Source organism: Serinus canaria, chromosome 18 (assembly GCF_022539315.1).
Source record: "Serinus canaria isolate serCan28SL12 chromosome 18, serCan2020, whole genome shotgun sequence".
Classification (NCBI taxonomy): Eukaryota; Metazoa; Chordata; class Aves; order Passeriformes; family Fringillidae; genus Serinus; species Serinus canaria.
The window spans coordinates 3,750,238-3,766,756 of NC_066331.1; the positions used below are offsets into that span (position 1 = coordinate 3,750,238).

The 16,519-nt window shown below is 44.9% G+C and overlaps 2 protein-coding genes across 5 annotated transcripts; both read right to left on the bottom strand.

Moving 5' to 3' along the window:
* Positions 1–107: 107 nt before the first annotated feature.
* RNF135 (ring finger protein 135) lies at positions 108–6,080 on the bottom strand. Its single transcript, XM_009094356.4, has 6 exons — positions 5,612–6,080; positions 4,868–4,954; positions 4,130–4,300; positions 2,929–3,088; positions 2,406–2,507; positions 108–1,597 (listed from the first exon to the last, which is right to left on the bottom strand). The coding sequence occupies exons 1-6, from the start codon at positions 5,942–5,944 to the stop codon at positions 1,062–1,064; spliced, it is 1,389 nt and encodes a 462-aa protein (XP_009092604.1). The 5' UTR covers positions 5,945–6,080; the 3' UTR covers positions 108–1,061.
* A 979-nt stretch (positions 6,081–7,059) lies between these two features.
* Positions 7,060–14,765, bottom strand: ADAP2 (ArfGAP with dual PH domains 2). Of its 4 annotated transcripts, none has more exons than XM_050981186.1 (10): positions 14,277–14,765; positions 13,058–13,188; positions 12,291–12,382; positions 12,083–12,168; positions 11,635–11,744; positions 10,839–10,985; positions 10,058–10,141; positions 9,582–9,644; positions 8,276–8,353; positions 7,060–7,681 (listed from the first exon to the last, which is right to left on the bottom strand). In XM_050981186.1, exons 1-10 carry the CDS (start codon positions 14,332–14,334, stop codon positions 7,472–7,474), a joined length of 1,059 nt encoding a protein of 352 aa, XP_050837143.1. In that variant the 5' UTR covers positions 14,335–14,765; the 3' UTR covers positions 7,060–7,471. The 4 variants fall into 4 exon arrangements, with proteins under 4 accessions (XP_050837143.1, XP_009092606.1, XP_018774495.1 ...); XM_009094358.4 differs by having other exon boundaries at positions 14,244–14,764; XM_018918950.3 differs by lacking the exon at positions 14,277–14,765 and adding an exon at positions 13,895–13,980.
* Between the last annotated feature and the right edge of the window lie 1,754 nt (positions 14,766–16,519).

Here is a 16,519-nt window from a genome sequence, read left to right on the forward strand (position 1 = left end):
CCCGGGATCGTACAGATGGGCATTTAGGCTATCAGAGTGTTCAGGGGCAGCAGAGTCTCTCTGAAGGTGAGCAGCAGTTCTGTCAATTACTTTAAAAGACAAGGAGCTCCATTCCACTAAATGAGATAGTTGAATCCCACGTGCTTTATTCATGATAAACTATTTATTTTGTCAGGAATGCCCGGCTTTCCTGAAAAAGCTTTTGCTTCTTGGGCATGCTGTTTTCACTGTGCCTGCATGAAGCAGTGGATCTCCCAGAAATCAAGCTGTCCATAGGTTTTGTGGGACCTCAGCTCTGGTTCCTACCTCCCCCACAGGCAACTGAGAACCTCTTGCTTTGTCCTGTTTGCAGGCACTTTAAAAGGGCACTAAGGTGACCGCATGATTTATTAGCTGGTATAAACACACCCCTACATCTGCTTCTGTCCATGGTCACAGCACCACCAGGACTGACAACCCTTTGGCCAGGGCAAGACTAAAATATGGTTCTTGGGAGATGATGTTCTTCTGGGACACCTCCCTGAAGTGTCAGGTCCTCAAATGCAAAGCCTATTTCATAGTTAGTGCCTACCCTAAAGGGAAAGATTTTCATACCCAAGATCAGTATCATTCTTACCCTCTAAGCATTCCTTAATCAATCAGATCTGTCTAAAGAAAACTCACTTGACAGAAAGTAACAGAATAATCTGTTCTTCTGTATTTTTTTATATCAATATAGGAAAAAACGAGGTCAATGAGAAAGGCTTATCCCCAACATTAGAGCTTCCTTAGACCATTCTTTCCTAGGAATATCCTGGGACTACTTAAAGCTGCTTGTGAAACCCACCTGACTCCTACAGGGGTGGTTACTGCCTTTAGCATAGGCTGAAATTGCTTTAATGAAGTATGGCTAGACCAGAGCACAGCATGAAGAGAAGCAGAGCAGACAGAAGTGCCAGTGGCTGATTCCCGGGAAAGCCTGGGTAGATATGCATTCATTCCTTGGTACACTCCTGTGCTAAACACTGAGGCTTTTACAGAAACTGCAGTCATTGGCAAAATTGTCCCTATTCTCAGTAGGCTTATCTCCTGTTTGGCTGACTTATAGTTAAAGATCCATTTCTCTCTAGAGTGTACAGCCAGAAAGCAGGGTAGAGAGGATCTGAGGTAGTGATTGCAAAGGTGTGCAAAAGCACTTCTTTGTCAGAGATGGAGTAAAATGACACAGTCTTCTTCTGTAGCTCCAGGAAAACTCCAACCTTCAGTGGTTTGTCCTTGTCCAATAATGTTTCTTGACCCTTATGCCATGCTGACAGCTGTTTTTTAGGGCCTAGCCATTCTACACACCAAGAATGTTCTGTTCTTCCCAATTTGTCCCTTTTACCAATCATTTCATGAGCAACTCCAACAGCCCATCCATCACTGTCCTTGGTAATTACTTCCCAGTAGTGGCACCCAGTAGAGAAGCCCTGTGAACACATGACTTGGCTGATGCAGAATCTTTTGGGTGATGGCTGATAACTGCTCAGGTGGCTGGAAACCATCACTCTCCTGTTCTGGGCTGTGAGTGCCAAGCGCTCGTGTACTCTTGAGGGGTCAAAAGTCACATCATCTGCCCCTGGAAGACAGAAAGGAAAATTTTCTCACATGCAGGCAACAAGAAGACAGGTATATTCCTAATCCAGAAGAGAAATGAAACCAAATGATCAAGCCAGAAACCTGAATCAAATGTCAAAAATCTTCAACCAAGCATTATCAACTGTATCCTGGGCACACTGAAATATTTAACAGGCACAACTGTGTAAATATCCATGACAGTGGATATCCATATGCACTCCGGTGGAAAGGTCAAAGTACCTTGCACCCTAAAAGATAGCCACAATTTATTCCTAGCCACAATCTCTTTTTTTTTTAAATTACCTTTTTGTCAATAACAAATGGGATGCTTACCTTCATAAAGCTTACAGTCATCTGTTCACTGGGACAAGTTCTTACATATTTTATCAGCAAAACCATATTTTCTGTGTTAAGCTACAGCTGTAGAAGAGCGTGTTGATGGCAAAAATGTTTCTATCAAAATGTTGCAGAATTCAAGTAACAACTGGAGTAACTACAGCTTAACAGCAAAGACCAGTGAGGTGCAGTAACTGCCTGTACACCAGCTCAGACTCCACAGCCAGCAACAAGCCACCACACAGCCTACACAAAACAGGTTTCTTATCTCTTTTTTATCCTACATCCGCAGTCAGGTACAATGTTACATTATGTGCCAGTAACTGATTCATTCATGGCAACTCCATTGTGTTTCCAAGCTTCAGTAAACAGCCACATTTCCTGCTGATGTTGGCAAGGACAGCTTTCTTCAGCAAATCCAGTCTCAGGGTCACCTGGATGTGGTTAAGAGTCCTGCTGGTTTGGATACTTACACTGAGAAAACTGGCTGGAAATGGTTGGTTCAGGACTTTCAGCTGCAGACTCTGGAGATGATGAGCTGACACTTGGCTCCTGTTGTAAGACTGGAGGATGCACTAAATACAAAAATAAGTGAAGTGTTAAGGCATTTCTTCAAAATGTACGTAGGAAGTATTTAAGCTTCTAAAGGAAAACACACCTTAAATAATACCAGATACTTGTTCAAGTGCAAAACAAGGAGTTGCATTTTTTCATTGTATAAATTACAAAGGAAGTGTAGGCAAACATTTTTACCCAAAATTAACAAAACACTCTATGCTGGCGTGGTCAGAGGGGAACTGTCAGAAGAGTGAGATGGGTAAAGCAGTTGGATCATTCTATGAAGATAAAGCAGTACCTGTCTTAAAAATTCTTACAGTGTTCTTTAGTTTTTTGTTGAGTACTGTGTGTCTTGTTTTATTTGCACAAAGTAATTTTTTTCTCTATTTGCTAAATCCACTGTCTTTAAGAAAAAGATTCAAAATAAGGGAAACTCACCTGGTGGGAGATGCTGAGCATAATTCTCCAAGAGTAAAATTTCCAACTTTCTCTTAAGATCTTCTACAGCACTTTTGACAACATTAAGCTTTTCATCAAGTGTAATTTTATTTATTGTCAAAGGTGAGCCTTCGTACCTCTGCCTCTCACATAAGTCTCTCTAATAATGACAAAAGGATCAAGGGAAAGATGTAAACAGCAGGAGTTATTTAATCTCACAGATCAGATTATAATATAAAGCCCAAGTGGAAAAAGAGCAGTGATCTCTCCAATAATCTTATTCTTTGTATCAGAAGTTTCCTTTATAGGACAGTTACCTGAGCAAACCAACCTGAAATCTCACAGAAAATAGTGAAGGATATTCTTATTAAAAAATGTATTAGTGTGAAGAAAGTGTAAATCTAGTTTGCCTAAATTTAGAAATTGTGGAAATCTACATCTGAAGTTGCTCTGTTAGTCTGTGTGTACAGTCTGTAGGAGGAAACAGCCTTTTGGAGGCTGGATTAATCTTCTTTCCAGGAGGATATCTCACATAGACCAGATAACACTGGAAATACCCATTTCTCCTCACTGCCTGTAACGGGACCCTGGATCAGGTGAACTCCAATGTGGGCACCTGTGCCTGGGTCCTGAAGTCCAATTCTGTCTCATGGCACTGCCCCACCCAGTGAGCCCCACTCCAAATTCCTGCTGGCTAACTTGCAACACTTGCCACTTGTTTTCAACATCAAACCTGGCTCTGCACAATCTGAAGTGCTTTAAATGTGTCTTTTGAGAGCCCTCGGGGTGTTTTTCACAGGAAAACTGTTACAAAATGTTGACTAACTCTGTGAGTTTTTTAACTTGCATGCCTGTGTGTAAATTCAAATTCTGGAAAATAAAAAGATCATGAAAGATCTTGACTTTAGATTTGACTGAGGACTGGATTTCAGCCCTGCAGCTCCCACTCCATTCCAGCCCACCAATATCATTGAAAAAAATCTAGTTCTGAATTCCATTCCCAGCCTATGCCTCTCTCAGTAATTTTTTTTTCTCTGAATTTCTCACTTTCCCTGTTGACAGCAAAGTCCATGGATTGGCAGCATTGTCTCTATGACAATGGCACAGTGGGGACCTCAAAGGCGCTCTGTACATATTCAGCTATCCCAAACAGTGAGCTTGAGTTTCTACTCATATTCTGCCACTTCATTTCATCACTTACAGTTTGGGCTTTGATGTCTGTGAGCTGGTGAATAGTCTCTTCAATTTTCTGTTGAGCAGCTTTTTGCTGTTGTTCAATGAACATCAGTGTGTTTCTCTCCTGTCTTTCAACATATTCCTTCATGCAACAGAAATCTTTAATAATCTGGCTTTTGATCTGAGATGTATATTCCTGAAAGGGAGAAAATATGGAGATCATTGTGTGGTTAGGAAAGATGCATAGAATATGAGAATTACTGCCCCATCCAATGCGCTCTTTGACTGACCCCTGCAGACCAGAAAACTTTATTCAAAGGAATAAAATACATTTGACACTATCCTGCATTACATACAATGAGATTTTGGGCATGGTAAGGATCATGAATATTTTATGGCCAGTGGAGTCTGCTTGACAACTCAGAAAGTTCAATATTTCCTCTTATGATTAGTAATTTGCATCTAAGTGTACCAGAAACATTCAGGCTACTCCTGGGATAAGCAGAAAAATGCAACAATGCACAATTTCAGCTAGATTTTGTGGCCATTCCAGTGGCCTTTGTGCCAGCCAAGACACAAATTAGTGCAGCTGACGCCATATATTCATTCTCATCAGTAAAAACATCAGTAAAAATTGTGACAGAAAAAAAGGAAACAAAAGGGCAAATTCCAGCTCTGAGCTGGAAGACAACCCTGTAGCCAACCCACATCTCCAGCCCAGAACAATGGAAAGTTACTTAGGTGATGATTGTACAATGTGTACCTTTGTTTTATTGAGATCTTTCCTCAACAGCTGGATGGTCTCTGCAGCTATTTCTTGTTGCTTGGAGCTCTCCCCTGTCTCCTCCTCCTTTAAAGAGACACACTGGACTATTTATCTATATAAACCTCAGAGAAAGCATAACTAGGCAAAACTACAGGATAATAAAAATTCCCTACATGACTGACATTAGTTAAGCAATGGACTGATTGAGGAGATGCCTGAAAGACATAATTCTGAGTAGGAATAATCACAATGAAGTCAACATCAACAGTCACCAATAAATTAGATGTTCAACTACAGAAGCTGGGTGGAGCTGTAGCACTATCTAATAATGTTATGTGTCCTTTCAGCAGTCTCCAATGCAATGCTGATGCAATAAATAACACCCAGCACAAAGAAGTCACTTACTACTTTTCTGCATCAGCTAAATGCACACGTATTAGTTTTTCTAATTCAGCTATGCAGCTCTCAATGGGACAGACACCACCAATGAGCCCCAAACACTGTGAGCCGAACCCATGTGCTCAATGTGCTGCTGTGCCGAGGGATGGAAACCCGGGCTGTCCCGAGTGCCGCTGGGGGCTGCCGCAGAATGTGACGGGCAGGACACCCTGCGGGGGATGCCGCCGGGGGATGTCCCGAGGGAGTCTGGGGATGTCACCCGGGATGTAATCCCGGAATGTCCCGGGGCGTCGCGGAGGAGCTCCAGCATATCGGGGAGCTGCGGGCTGCCTCCGGCCGTACCTTCTCCCCACGTCCCCGCCCCGCCGAACTCAGGCCGTTGCAGGCAGCAGCTCCATAGGCTTCCAGCTCCTCTTGCGTTTCCAACTCTTCCTTCAGCTCCCGCGGGATGAGGCTGAGCAGCGCGGCCAGCTCGCGGTTGGGCCGCAGGTGCTGAGGCTCGAAGGGGCACCGGCAGAGCGGGCAGGGGGCGCGGGGCCGCCCCGCGCAGTAGCGGAGGATGCAGCCCCGGCAGAAGCTGTGGCCGCAGCCCGAGAGCCGCACGGGCTCCGCGAAGAGCTGCAGGCAGCAGGAGCACTGCAGCTCCAGCCCCTCGAGCTCCATGACGGCGGCCATGGCGCGGCCCGGGGCGGAGCGCAGCGACCGCGCAGTTTCGATTCCCCCGGGCCCCTCCTCTGGTGCCGAGAATGGCCCGGGCGCGCCGGTTCTGCCCCGCTTTGCTCTACTCTCCCCTGCTCTTTCCACGTGCCTTGGTCGCACGATTTGGGTTGCCGGTGGAAATGGACTGTGACGCAGAACTCTCTAGAGCCTGGCCTTCACTTTCATTGACTGTCCAAAAACGTCCCCGTTATCTGCACTATTTCATTTCCGCCGTAAATTTCCCGATTTTGTAATAGTGAGAGTTGCTGACATGGACAGTCTGCTGACCCAGCCGGGAGAGCAGTGGCACAGCAAAGCACAGTGCAGATCTTGTCTGACTAAAGTCCGGGCTACTGGAGGGACCAAACCCTTCTGAGGTCATCCCAAGCTACTCAGGTTGTCTCAAAATAACAATTAAGACTGGCATTGTTCCTCGTACAACTCAAAAGTTGCTCTCTGTTGATTTCAGGAGCTGCAGGACTAAGCTGTTTAAAAGAATTGCTGAACCACCATGTGAGCTAGAATGAATGGGGTTGTGTGGGGACAGAGCCTGGAACACAGGAAAGTTCATGGGAGCATGCCAATACATAAAACCGCTGCACTTTACTCAGAGCTGGACAATAAGCTGGCTGAGAAAGGCAGAATGATGAACCGACTCAATTCCTCTGCACTATTGGATGAGTGGGGGCAGGGAGAAAGAAGGATTAGTGTCACTAATTCCTGCAAATCTTGGCACTTCTCATTTCTGCAAAAAAAGAACTATTTAGAGTATCTCAAGACCAGCTGGCAATTGTCAGCAGAAGGTGGAAGCCTCACCAGAAACTTGGTCTGCAAGACTTCCTCGATTTGCAAAATAAGGCTATCTGTAAAGAAGAATTAAATGTTAATTACTTGCTGCTTGGTGGAACCAGATCTCAGACTTTGTCTTGAGGCATGGAACACTCAGTGCTCTGTGTCAGCCAGGGCAATCTCTATCACTTCCTGTACACAGTGGTACCTGATGAGAAGGCTCCCCTCCAACACTGAACACTAGTCCTCATTCATGGAGTGTTTGCAAGCAAGTCACTGAAGCAAACACTTTTAAAACTTGCTTCTGCCTTACAATGTTCAGTTTAATCAAGCTCATTAAGCATCAACTATTTCTGGGTGAGCCAGATCAATGTACATTCATCCTTTAGTCTCAACACATTCACTAGGGCACCATGTGGGGTTGTGCTTTGGAAAAAAAAATCATTGGATGTTGGATTTGCCACTCACATAAAAGCCAAACAGTAGAGACTGTTGAAAGCAAAGGAGCTAGAAGAACCTGTGTGATTCCATTACAGGACTGATTCCATTACAGTATCCTCCACAACTTAAACTTGGCTTGTTTTTTCATTGTGCCAGAAATGTAGTGCTGTAAGAAACATTCATCCCACTCTACTGAAAACAACCCTATTCCTGTGTGGCCAGAAGCTGCAGCTAGGTGGAATGTTGCTGCCAGACTGCTCCTCCCTGTGGACATCAGAGCTGGGTGATGACTCCATTCAAGGCATCCATCCACTCCCTCTGCTTCCTGTCATTCTCACAGATAAACACAAACTCTCTCGCTGGTGTGACCAGAGTGATCACTGGCTTTTTCTTCTTCACCCAGACTTTCTGGGGCAAATCATCTCGTACTTCATATCCCTCATCCCTTCTTCCAAGGAAAACCTGGCCCTGTGCAAATGCATCCTGGAAAGAAGGAGGCAGAAGACAGCCATTAGCCAGCAGACAGCGGAGCTCCAGCAGACACTGCTCTGTCCTTTGACATGGAACAGGATCTGGGGGTGCACAGAGGGGAACCGATGACACGGACTGGTGACACCAGCAGGGAACACACAATGGGGTATTTTGCACACACGAGCATTCTTAGGAGGAGCAGGCAGGACCCCACCCTCACAGAGCTGGTTGGTGGGTATTCAGAAGGGGCAGGGAAGGACATTCCCATGGCTAAAGCAGTGCTGGGGAGCAGGACATTGGGGCTGTCAACTGGAGTATTGCTCATCTTGGCTAAGATTACAGACACAGAGGCACTAGGGCTGGGGGAGAGGGGGCATGAACCACAGGCAGCAGCAGTTACTTTTAAAAGATCTTTCTCATAGCTACTGTGCAGGCCAGAGTTCCCAACCAGCTCAGTTTCAGAGACATCCTTTGGCAAGGGAGGTGAGCTCTTGAGGCTGGGCCTGCTCCAGTCTGGCAGAGCCACTGGAAAAGGTGGATGAGAACAGACCCTTCCCCCCCACCTGCTTCATGAAGGGGCTGTGGAACAAAGAACACTCCTCTTACCAGTGGATTTTTAAAGTATAGCAAGTTCCTCTCCTGAGAATCCAAGCAGAACCAGCGTACCTTAAAGGCCTCCTTCTGCTGCAAAGAAATGGTAGAAATTCTTTAAAGACCCAAGTATCAAAGCAGACTTTGGTCTATTCAAATCCCAGGACCACTTAAATTACTTGGAGCTGGAGCTCAATTTCCTTCATCCCTGCAACTGATAACAGGACTGCTGTGTGCAGCCCTCAGCTCTCTCTTCTCCCTGGCTCAAAATACAGATTTACATTCAATGGCAATCCTTTGGGCATGGAATTAATCAAATTAACAGGATTAAGGAAGCTGCATGAAATGGACTGGAAGCACTGCAGAGAACAAACCCTGATAGTAATAGTGAAAAGAGTGAGCGATCAGTTTCAACAATCTGATCAGGCAGGGAGGTTGTCCCTGGAATTTTGGGTGTATAATACCAGTTGGTTTTTTTTAGGTGCTAATTCCATCAGCTACACTTGCCTGACCATTCCTGAGCTATTAACTGCTCCAGGCTGAACTGAAGAGGCCTCTTCTAGGACTCAACTCAGTTTAAGTAGAATTTAGGCCTCAGGAGAAAAACACAAAATCTTTCATGCCCTGTGCAAATAAATACCTGCAGAAGAGGTGTTGGAACACTGGCACAAGCTGGGCCAAAACAAAGCATATTCAGTATTAGCACTGCACTGCTGAACTTTATAATGGGACTTGGCTCATGGTTCACTCAGAGGAGAGCAAGGCAAGAAGTGGCTGTGTTCAAACAAGACCTCAGATCTTTATCTCCTCCTTCAGCAGTGCCCAAAACCCTGCTCTTCTGTTCCAAGAGTACTGGACACTTCCAAACATTTCCCACAGTAAAACAAACCATACTATTGCCTTCACTGTAGAGAAATTTGCTCAAATGACACTTTACAGCCCTAAGTAGATGTGACTTAAGTGCAACTGACTCTTAAGTGAAACAGAGAAGTAGGAGGGGTCAGCACATCATGTTCTGCTGTAGCAGGAGCTGCAGTTAGCAGATATAACAATCCATGTGGTGTTGTGTAATAGCACTTTGCATGTCCATTGACAGCTAATCCACCTTGCTTACTCCTCAAGGATTCTCCTCCCCGATCTTATTTTCCACACAAAATAAAACATGGTCCTAAAGAACACAACAGGTTTGAATGTGGTATCTTTTATCAACCCAGGAAGCAGAGAGTCACTGAGCAAATAATTTACAAGTCAGGATCATTGAACTACCAAACATTCTCTATCTGGAATGATCCTGTTTATGTAATGCCAAATATGCACTTACTTTTGGTCCTGTTTTCTCCATATATCCTTCTTTGACAAAACTTCTTGTGATCCTGGGTATGAGCTAGGAGAACACAAAACCACAAAAAAGTCTGTGTCTGTCCCAACCAAAACCAGGACAAGCTGTCTCATTCAAGATTGCATTTCTGCTCTGTTTTTGTGAAAGTTAATCACCATCAATTGTAGCTTTTGGGGTCTGGGATTTTTTTGTCTGCTTGGTAAAGGGAAGTCTGAAGTAAGAAGGAATATAACATTTTTCACAGATTACACTGTGTAACAATCACATGGAGACTTTAAGGCCTTCAATGCTAACCATGTTTTTGCATGTTATTCAGTATGACTTTTCCTTCTACCTCTTCTGTCCATTCCCTGGACCCAAGTGCTGCTTTTGAAGCACCTGACTCTGTCAGAAGAAGTCAGAAAATATTTCCCATGCTATATTTGGCTAGACTGCTTCAAGCCCTATTGAGTTCTCACCTCAGGCTCAGGGACATTTGGGAAGGCTGTTCTGAGATAATGGTAACGTGCTGCCCGAATAGCATTGAACCAGTCAACAATCTCCTGGGAAAACAGCAAACACAGACATAAAGATCAACAAGAAGAGTAAGAGCACTGCTTCTCCAAAATGCCCCTCTCCTTCCTTGTGACCTCTTTGTAAAGAGATACTTTCTCCCCAAGGACCAGAGAGGGTCAGTGATTTGTCCCAGACACCTGAAAAACATTGACCCTTGAAAATAATTTAAGAATGCCCCTCCTGGGAGGTCCAAGATTCTCAGCATGGACAGTCACCCAAATCTGTATATATAGGGTTTTTCAGTTGATTCAGTTATGGGTTGTTTAAAAACCTCTACCTGGAAAGACACAAGAACTCTGGTGAAGGAAGAAAAAGAAGTCTAACAATATCTATAGAGATACTTTTTAAAACTATCATTGTTGGCTTGGAAATAATGTAGAACAACATTCTCTGTGTGTGCCAAGAATTTAATCACGAAATTGTGTAAAGCCACAAGGCAGCTACCTTATAGAGATTTACATCCATGCACCACTTCAGACTATCCAAAGGGTGAGGGTGAATATATGCCCCAACAGAAAAGGAGCAGGATGCTACACTTAGGAGTATCAAATTCTGCAACTTCCTATATTCTACAAGTCTTAGTGATGCCAACTAAAACCAGATATAGCAGACACAGTAACTCTTCCAAAATATAGATCTAATATCTAAGCATCTTGCTTACTCCAGAATCTCCATTACATTCACCTTTCCACTTTCATGATAGACAAAAAGGTTCCTTGTTTGACCATCTGTGATGTATGTGATCTGCAGTCCATGACTGTGTCCTATTTTCTCCACCTGGAACATTGCATTCAGAGTCTCAACGCTGATAACGGCTTTTGGAACTTTGGACTGTGAAATGAAAAGCATGAAAAGTATTAAAATGAATGTATTGCAGGACAGATCAGCTGTATGAGACCTAGACCCCTACTGAGAAGAAAGCAGACATCCTAAAATATCTGAATATTGCATATACCTGAAATATAAAGCCTTAACTACATGCAACATAAAACCACTTAGAAAGATTCCTTCACAAATGCTGGATCACTACTAGAGAGGGCTGGGTGTGCATTGCAAGGGATAGCTCTATCTCCAGTCTCCCAGTTAGAGAACAGTTAGCTACAGTCTCTCACAGAAAGGAGTCATATTGAGAAACCTGCTGCAGGAGTTGATGAGAGGATATTTTGGTAATGTAAGAAGTAACAGCTGCCAACAGATCTCTTCTTTGTCTTGCTATTCAACTGCCAGTACCCATTTCCTTTGTTCACTAAGAAAGGGGAGGCTGCAAGGTTGAGATAAAGGATGAGAAAAAGAACTACATCCAAAATTGCCAATATACCACATGTTAAGGGAGAAACATGTGCACTCCTCTAAGCACAGACTGGCCACAAAAACAGACACAAAGCTACTTGTGCTGGGTTTAGCCCACAAAGAGCAAGGTCTGAGGGTGGGTACCTAAGGTGACCTGCTACCTAAGTCTAGCTCTGGCTGAAGAACTCACTTCTTTGATGTAGTACTTCATCACCCCTTCCTTTGCTGACAGGAGAAACTGCCTCTTCTGGAACTGTCTGCGTCCCTTCCCAAGCATCCAGAGGCATCCTTCACGGCTGCCTGCAGACCAGACAGAAAAGTGTCAGAGAAGTCCTGCACAAAGGCAGGACTATTTAGCTAAGGGTGATGTGGCACAGTTTCAAGTCTCTTCTCCACCTGAGAATTTTCCCCTCATAAAAAAATAAGTGGAAGAAATAGAGAACTATAAGATCTGAATATACCCTTGCACTTGTGTGAGTGCCTTTTCTTAGGAGTTTCTTCTCAAAGCTAGGCTCAAAGCAGTGACTACACATCCAGCAGTTCCAATGTGACAAACCAACCTCAGAGATCTCCAAAGCTGCCAACAGAACATTGTGCTGTTGGCCTTGAGGCTGAGACCTCCCTGACAATCCTTTTACCTGCAGAACAGGGATCGTGGCAGACTCCAGTGTCAAGAAATTCCCCACGCTCATATTTAGCTCTAATCCACTGCTGTCTTAAAACCCTGAAAGAGGAAAACATGGATAAAGCCGATCTGTCTCGTCTCTAGTTTCAACAGCCAGTCAGAGAGACCTGAAAGGGAAGGAAATGTAAAGGTCTGCAGCAGTGAATACACCATCAACTTACATGCAGTCATGGGACTTGGGGACGTAATAGTACGGAGGGACCTTTGCCTCATATTTAGCTTTGGCCCAGAGATTCCCATGATTCCTCATAAACTGAAATACAAAATAAATTACAGTTAAGTGTGTCACTGCAAATCAACACCATGTCAAAAACATAGAATGAGACTTGTATCAAAGGGAGTGCTGCACTTTTCTCTGAGTCTTGCCGTAACTCTCAGTGTGTATTTATATACATTTATCAATTCCCTTTGGCATTATAGTTTGCTGTTTGTAGGTGGATGCACCTTTTTCAGTATTTACAGTTCTGAACCATGTGTGAAGGAATACAAACTGTGGTTGTTGATGAAAAGAACAAAAGAAAATTAGGAGAAAATTTATATATGATCTCCCCATTCCTTCATCTCGTCCCAGATACTAACTGTGATCCTATTATCAACACAATTCAACTGAATGATGAGAGGCTGAACCAAAATTTAAGAAGACTATGTTGCTTTCTTAATCGAACATACTATCAGGAAATATTTGTGGGTTTCTAAGCCACAGGAAGAAGCTACTGTGTATACAAAAATACACACCACAGACTGTTAGGAACATGGTCACCTATCAGCGACCAATCAGTGTAATTTGATTGAGCAGGTCATAAAAATTCCCCTAAAGTAACCCATGCAGTTAACATGGCTCTGTTGCACGGTCCATGGTGGATGGCACAGGAATGACATGGCAGAGAAGGTTATGAAATGTGGAGAAGTACTACTTTTTCCTCTATACCTCTATTAAATTGCTCTCCCAGAAGTCAAGCCGAAGGGATTTGACTCTGCTGATTTCAGGAAGATTGCGATGAATTCCAGAGCAATTCAAACAAATGAATATTCCAAGTTTGTAAGAAGCCCACTCTGGATCTAGATAAAAACACAAAGAATCAATTAATACACAGGAAAAGGCACAGCCACTGGCAAGGATGAAAATCCACATCTGATGCACAGCCCAGGCTTCACACCTAGTAAATTCCTCGAATCCCATCCCGCTGTTTATGGCTGTCACTTCACTGTCTTCAAGGGAACAATACCTGCTTTCACCAGTAAAAGATGTGGCCCCTGTGTTTGCACACTCTTAAACTGCCTATTTGCTTTAAAATTAAGGTGACTCTGCAGGCAGATGAGAGGTGATGGAAAAGCTCAGCTAATTATTAGTTCTGCATGAAATTTGTTGCTGCCAAACTAACAGGGGAGGAAGGTGCCGACAGTGCGCACTATCGAGAGTACAACGGAGTACAGCCACTGCAGCGCGGACTCTGCCCGCTGCCCGTGAAGGCTCCTGCTCCTGCCTGCTGCTACATGCCCTGGAGCAGCTTTGACAGGTGCATCCGTATAGGCACGGAGTGTTCTGGCAAGACCATTTCCTTGGCTTGCGCCACCGCCCACTTCTCCCTATCACGCTAAACAGAAGCAACTTGACGCCTTCTTCAGCTCCCGCTGGCTCCCGCCTGACCCACCCGAACGGGCACTGGCGCCAGCGCGGCGCGGGGGCTCCGCCGGGTTTTCCGTGCTTTTCCTGCCCCAACCCTTGCGCACAGACTTTCCCTGAGCGGAAAATCACCCCACGCACACTCCTCCTCCTGCAGCCTCATGCCCCGTCCACAAATAACCCGGGAAGCGCCTGGTGCTGAGGTTGTTTCCCGCCCCCTGCTGCGGTTCCCTGGCCCCGCGGGGCTCCCCGAGAGCCGTGTCCGGAGCGGGCAGCGCCGTGGGACCGGCCCGCAGCCGCCCTGTGGGACACGGAGCGAGGGGCGCGGCCGGTCCCCCGCAATGACCGAGCGGACCCAGCTGCGGACCGGGACGGCCAGCGCCCACACGGCGCCACAGCCCGAGGGGGCGGCCGGCCACTGGTCAGGGCCGCTGTCCGCTCGGAAGCGAGTCCGGGGACCGAGGGGCGCTGCCCGGCGGAGCCGCCTCACCTGGGTCCCCACAGTCGGCGCAGCGATCGTTACCGGTCCCGGCCGCCCTCTGCAGCTCCAGCAGCAGCGCTTTGTTGTGGTCGTAGTCCATGGCCCCCGGTGCCCGGCGCGGAGTCTGCGAGAGGCTCGGCCCAGCCGGCAAATGAGGAACCGGAGCGCCCCGGACTCCCCGTCCCCTCCCGTGTCCCCGGGCGCCTCCTCCTGCAGGCGGCTCGGGGTGCGCGACACCCCCGGGCCAGCCCGCGCCCCGAGGGAACCCGCCCAGCGTTCCTGTCCTGGCCCGCTCCCCGGCAGCTTTCCCGCAATGAGTCGCAAGTTCTGCGCTGACAGCTCATTACTTAGGGGCCTGTGTCCAGGAGGGCTCGTCCGCGCCCTCCAGGTTTGCTTCAGCCCTAGCTCTCTATAATGAGTTTACAAAACTTGCTGGGGAACAGAAGGGCAGTGGCCGCCCAGACACCGACAGAAAAAGCACCGATACCACCGGGGCAGGCGAGTCCCGCTCTCCCAACGCAGCTCTGCCCCACTGCGAGTGCTCAGCACAGGCTCTGAGGGAGCTCGGTGACCTCAAGCAGTGCAAAAAAAACTCTGTAGCTCAACACAGGGACAATAGAGCATTTCAACCCTACTGAAAATGTTCCTCGTCCATGATAAAGCAAATGCCAAAAAGTCGTGCCTTAATACTCTGTTTATCTAAGACAAGAGAAAAGACAAAGAGAAAAATTTGAGACAAAGATTTTCAAGAAGGTTAATTAATTCAGAAAAAAAATTTGAGGTATTAAAATATTTTTCTAGTTTCAGGTTAAATGTAATTTGCATTGCTATAGTGCAGTTGTATACACACAATGCTTCTGTAACTCTTGTAAAAACACTGTAATTTTGTAGATGACTAAACACTACAGTAGACATGTATTAGCAGTTCCAAATACTGGAACCTTTTTTCCATCTTCTAGGTACTAAATAGTATTATAACTTTTAGTTATTTGTAACTATTGTGAAGTTATGAAATACACAGCAGCAGAATATCTAAAAAAGTTGTTCAGCTACTTACACAGAATCTCTTTTCAGCATTCCCCCTCTAGGAGCTGTTGCATACTGGAATGTAAACGTGGATTTAATTTTCCCCAGGTAATCTTGCAAGTCATACACCAAAGCTTTTTGCTAGCTTAATTTTTGTTGTGTCCTTACAACTCTTGTGGAATAAAAGGAACATTTTGTATGACATTTGGGGAGTGGTTATTTATATATATATATTTCACAAAGACTTGAGATAGTCTTGCTCTTGATGGGGCACCTCCAACTTCCATTCTGCAGTAGCATTAACACAGCCTAAACCTTTGGCTCATTCTTGCAACCATAACTGCTTTTTTCTATATTATTCATGGTATGGTAGAATAATGTCACTCGAATTTACATTCTGGAAAGCAATATTGGAATGACAGTAAACAGAAAAAAAAGCTTGAAACTTGGTTGATATTTCCCCAAGAAGAACAAGGTTGTTGGTTTTGGTTTTAAGTTGCTGTATATCTACTAATAACTGCTGCTTGAATGGGAGACAGTCATTGTGAAACTCCAGGGTTGTTTTTACTTCTGATTTCAAGACACAGAAGTTAGCTGGAGGGGCAGTACATAAAGGACTAACCAGGGCCCAAACTATTGCAGGAAAATATTTTGCATCAAAAGTAGGCAAATTTCACAGTACTGGAACGGGGCTTGTGAAGCATTTCCTTCTAAGCAGAGTTAAGTCAAAACCAGCCCCAGGTCCCTCTTCCTCGAGCCCATCCCTCCTGGAAACTTGCTTTATTCTAGCATACAAAAAATGCTTTTACCTGATGCATAAAAATCCAAAGGTGCTAATTTATCAGAACTCAAATTACCACAGAGATTATTTTTCAATCAGAGTAGCTTGAGGTGATTTCATGTGGTTAAGTGTCTGATCAAAAAGGGAAATACTTGAATTCCACCTTACTTGTGGAAGTTAGATTCCACAAATAGATTCAGTAAACAACTTAAGGCAGTTATTAAAACCAGAGAGCTGACTTCAAAAGAAGGTTAACTGTCTCTCACTGCTTTCTAATTTGGGTCTTTCAAATTATCAATTATCCCTGAATTTCCTAAAACACTACTGCTTTATAGGACTTGTTTCTGGTTTATGGAGGTCCTCACTGTACTCTAGTTAGATTGATAGTGTCCTTAGAAAGCAGTGAACAGATACACTTTTACTTTATTATTTTAAAAAAATTTAAAATGTGTATTTATTTTTACAAATCATACAGGAG

Coding starts and splice junctions, on each gene's coding strand:
- RNF135 (XM_009094356.4), bottom strand. CDS start 5,944: ATGGCCGCCGTCATGGAGCTCGAGGGGCTGGAGCTGCAGTGCTCCTGC. Junction 4,301..4,867: donor AAGATCTCAATAAAACAAAG/GTACACATTGTA, acceptor TCTCCCTTTCAG/GAATATACATCTCAGATCAA. Junction 3,089..4,129: donor CAGACATCAAAGCCCAAACT/GTAAGTGATGAA, acceptor TGTCATTATTAG/AGAGACTTATGTGAGAGGCA.
- ADAP2 (XM_009094358.4), bottom strand. CDS start 14,334: ATGGACTACGACCACAACAAAGCGCTGCTGCTGGAGCTGCAGAGGGCG. Junction 12,383..13,057: donor GGGAGAGCAATTTAATAGAG/GTATAGAGGAAA, acceptor TTTGTATTTCAG/TTTATGAGGAATCATGGGAA. Junction 8,354..9,581: donor TGGAGAAAACAGGACCAAAA/GTAAGTGCATAT, acceptor ATTTCTTTGCAG/CAGAAGGAGGCCTTTAAGGT.